The sequence below is a fragment of the Metopolophium dirhodum genome, chromosome 2, assembly GCF_019925205.1.
Source record: "Metopolophium dirhodum isolate CAU chromosome 2, ASM1992520v1, whole genome shotgun sequence".
In the NCBI taxonomy this organism is placed as follows: Eukaryota; Metazoa; Arthropoda; class Insecta; order Hemiptera; family Aphididae; genus Metopolophium; species Metopolophium dirhodum.
In genome coordinates this window covers 32,768,435-32,772,682 of record NC_083561.1, presented here as the reverse complement: position 1 = coordinate 32,772,682, position 4,248 = coordinate 32,768,435, and the positions used below count along the sequence as shown (strand labels likewise).

At 26.2% G+C, this 4,248-nt stretch overlaps 1 protein-coding gene across 1 annotated transcript; it reads left to right on the top strand.

Annotated features, from left to right (window-relative positions):
* The first annotated feature begins 1,960 nt into the window (after positions 1-1,960).
* On the top strand, positions 1,961-3,994 carry LOC132939532 (trimethylguanosine synthase-like). The gene is made up of 6 exons (XM_061006755.1): positions 1,961-2,064; positions 2,439-2,549; positions 2,965-3,127; positions 3,187-3,318; positions 3,406-3,710; positions 3,770-3,994. The coding sequence occupies exons 1-6, from the start codon at positions 1,966-1,968 to the stop codon at positions 3,869-3,871; spliced, it is 912 nt and encodes a 303-aa protein (XP_060862738.1). The 5' UTR covers positions 1,961-1,965; the 3' UTR covers positions 3,872-3,994.
* Positions 3,995-4,248: the final 254 nt, after the last annotated feature.

Below are 4,248 nucleotides of genomic sequence, written 5' to 3'. Positions count from 1 at the left end.
GGTTGAGTAAACAGATATTTTTTAATTGAGGAGAGATTTATTCAAGCAACTGATACAAGTTCTTAAAATAAAATAATCAGGTAGAAATTATGTTAATAGACATTAATTTAAAGTAATGGTTTTTTTTTTTTTGGAAAAGTTTGGAATTTGGAGGTGAGCTTCTCCTTGACTCTTTCCCCGCAGAACTACACTTCTAATTTACATCTATTTTGCAGTTTTAAATATTTTGTCTGAGTTATCTGCATAGTTAGCTGTACCTATACTAGCGGTTTTTAAAATAATAAAAAAATAAAAATATTTTGTTCTACATTTTTATAGGCACGAAAGACTTCCAAAGGGGTCGAAATCATTTGTAAAAAATGAAACCTCTAATGTTAACTTCTATTCAGATAAACGCAAACGTCGTACTACTAATATTGAAAACGAACCAAGCTACATGTTGTAAGTAATATTTATAATTAATTTTGTTTAAATAATTTTAATTGAATAAAATGACTTTAAAAATAATGATGTAGGTATACGATTTTACAATACAGCAATATTAAGTATGAAAACATGCTAAAATGACTATTCGATCATTTTTTAAAATAGTTTTTCTTTTCAAAAATGTATACATTTTTACCGTTTATCATAATTTATAATATAATATTATGTTGATTATTGATGCATTAACGAGTATATGGACTATGGTTATTATTGCCAAATAAATCTATACTCAGACCAAAATTTAATAGGTACATTAATTGTGTATAGGTATTGTCTAAGGCGGAATCGTATGGGATCAACCAAATGTTCCGCTTTACAGAATAAAACCGAACAATTTTGGATTATTAAATTCGATTCTAAATTGTATATAATGTTATTATTATTCCTTTTACATAATTATAGTTTATCATATTTATAATTTTAATTTTAAATGTAGGTATTGATTAATTTTTAATTGTTGCAGACTTTTTCAAATGTTCAAAGTTTTCATTCATATCTCGATAAGTTGATATTTTTCATTCAATTATAATCTTTTTTTTTGGCATTTTGATGTTTGAAAGAAACGTAACTATGTACAAAATAAACTGTTCGATGTAAAATTGTTAGTGCACAACTGTTTTTTCACAGCTACGAAAAATTTTATTATAAAAATAGATAGTACTATATGGTATAGGTACCTATATAATTTTCGGCTTTTGTTACACCCGCGCGTATCGTGTTTCCTGCAGTTTACTTATGCATATAGGCGCAAATTGACTAAAGTTTTTGGGGGGGGACTCAAGCCCCTCCCCATAGGCATTATTGCTTAGTACCATAGAATATAAAAATTAGTACTAATTACTAGATTTTGAACTGGGGGACTTAACCGACATTAGGAGGGACTAAGTCCCCCACAAGCCCCCCTCTATTTGCGCCAATGCAAGGTTTTTACTATTACGGGGCCTACAAAATCGTTCGGTTTTCAACTTTTAGAAAGGATCTGTTTTTTTTGGGTTCGACGTGCAGAATTTGAAGCTATAGGAACACACGCCGGGACCAAAGAAGAATTCCTGATTCGATAGTTCATAGATATTCGTTTTATTCAGTGTCCGCTTTAGACAACTGTACTATAATATAATATTATATACCTACCGTTATTTTCAAACTAAATACTTACATAGTTTATTATGTATGATGAGTTGAGTTGTGTATTAGTTATGAAGTTAACAGTCTGTTATATGAACACATAAACCAATCAAATGAGATTTGTATTTAGTTTATATAAATTAAAAATAATATTATGGAAAGGCCGAAAATAATTGGCATTTTTAACAGTATTTATTAAATATTACTTTATAAAACAAGTACCTGCATGGCTGTATAGTATCTTACTGATGGATGATTTATTTATTTTTTTGTTACAGACAACAGTACGATAAACCCTCGGAAAAAATTAATGCTGTTCTTAAAGATCTAGGTTTTGTGTGTAATAGTGATACAATGTATACATTTTATCCATCACAGATAAACTATTATAAAGACTCTCAAAAGCATATTACCAGATATGGTCAGAAAAGTTATATTGCACCAAAACCAAAAGTAAATATATGTTTTGTTTATTTACTAAAATATATTAGTGATAGAAAAATTAAGACTGGTGGGTGTTTAGGTAACTAATTTTAACAATTTTTTTTATACAATAAAAATAGAAGTTTGGGACAAATTTAATATTTTAATTTGTAAGTTATTTAGTTATGAGTTTGATAATTTATATTAATACTACATATTTATAAGTGTATAGTTTATCTGATTTAAAGTAGAAATCAAAATATCAATAATTACAAAATATCAAAAACAATAATATTTCACCAATACTTATCATTATCACTGTAATTTATAATTATTTATTTAAACATCAAAATATAAACATACATTTTATCTAACAATTTTTAAATATTATGTTTTTATTTTAGAATTCAATAGGTAGTTCTGATGGATATAATCAAAACGGAAGACATCAAAAGCCGATTCGCTCTAAAACATACCCGGAAAATAATCGTTACAACAAAAACTACAAAATTGAAGTATGAAACATATTTAAATTAATATTACTTTTAATATTTATCTTTTTAGTTAGCTCTTGAGTATAATTTCAAAATTTTAATTCCATTTGTTGTGCAAATAATTAATCATCAACTATTTTATAGCTGAAATTTAATACACATTACGTTGTACAATAGTTATTGTAAAATTCATAATATTTAGAACTTTCAGCAAGTTTATTTTTTTATAAATAATCTTTGTGTATTGAGTTAACTTTTTACCATGCAAGATTAATATGTATAAAATTATGCTCTGTTGTCTATATTATATTGAATGAAATTCTATAGCTTCTTGAAAAGTATTATATTATAGTATATTATTAAAATTAATTATGGAAAAAAGATGGTGTACAAGTATAAAGTTAAATAAATTTAGTTATTTATATGTATATTTTAGAATCATCATCAAAATTCAATAATTAAAAAGACTTACTCAAATCAATTGAATTGCCGAAAAAACACCAATAATCTTCATCAAGATAAACAGTTGCCTATTAAATACTGGTTAATGAGGCACTTGTTATTTACAAATTTTGATCGCGGTATTCTTTTGGACACAGGTAATTCAACTATTTTCTGTTTAAATCTTATGTTTTTAAACATTGTTTTATATTTACAGAGAGCTTCTATTCGGTCTGTCCGGAGGTATTAAGTTATCATATAGCAAAGCGTTGTAAAAATAACATAGTGTTGGATCCTTTTTGTGGAGCTGGTGGTAATATTATACAGCTAGCAAAAACATGCAAACGAGGTATTATTTTTACAATGTTACATAATATTTAACTTAAAAATTAAAATATATTAAAATAAAGATTTAAAAAAAACTATTTTTGTTTAGTTATAGCATGTGATATTGATCCAGATAAGATAAGATTAGCACGGCATAATGCTGAGATATATGGTGTTGCTCATAAAATTGATTTTGTAGTTGGTGACTTTTTTCAAATTTACCCAAAGTTAAAAGCAGATGTAGTATTTATGTCACCGCCATGGGGTGGACCAGGATATTCAATTGAAAAAAGCTACAGTTTAACGTCTATGTGTGACAATTATTTCGGGGGAGGTTTTGGTATTTTTGATATTGTTAAAACTATTGCGCCTAATATTGCATTTCATATGCCGAAAACCACAAATATATTAGAAGTAAGGCACATGACGTATGGTGTTAAATATAATCTAACCTTTATACTATAATTTTTCAGTGTATGTGGTTGGCAAATGATTTTGGTAAAGTGGAAATTCAGCAGAATATTATTAATGGAAGACTGAATTCAATCACAGCATTCTATGGAGACTTTCACTAAAGTATCTATGGAGACTTTCACTCAAGTAACTGACAGTTGTCAGCGACTTTTCAAAATATTCTTTGCAGTTTTTGATTATTTATATTTGATTATTAGAATAAAGTTATTTCCAAATTATTTCATTATTTTAACGAGTATTTTATTGTAACAAATTAATATAATTGTGCAACCATCATATATTTATTGATATATTATAAATATATAAAATGTATACACTGCTAATACAACAAAATTTTATGTTAAAAAACTATAGAAAATTAAAAATTATACCAGAGGTTGACATAATTTATACCAATTTTTGATTTTTAGTAACTAAATGTATTATTTTAATTGTCTCGTCAAAATAATAAAATAAAATAGATTTGGGTTACAAAATA

Excerpts from the sequence above, each read along its gene's own strand:
- LOC132939532 (XM_061006755.1), top strand. The coding sequence starts at position 1,966 with ATGTATACATTTTATCCATCACAGATAAACTATTATAAAGACTCTCAA. Across the intron at positions 2,550-2,964 it reads ACAAAAACTACAAAATTGAA|AATCATCATCAAAATTCAAT; the intron begins GTATGAAACATA and ends TGTATATTTTAG. Across the intron at positions 3,711-3,769 it reads AAACCACAAATATATTAGAA|TGTATGTGGTTGGCAAATGA; the intron begins GTAAGGCACATG and ends ATAATTTTTCAG.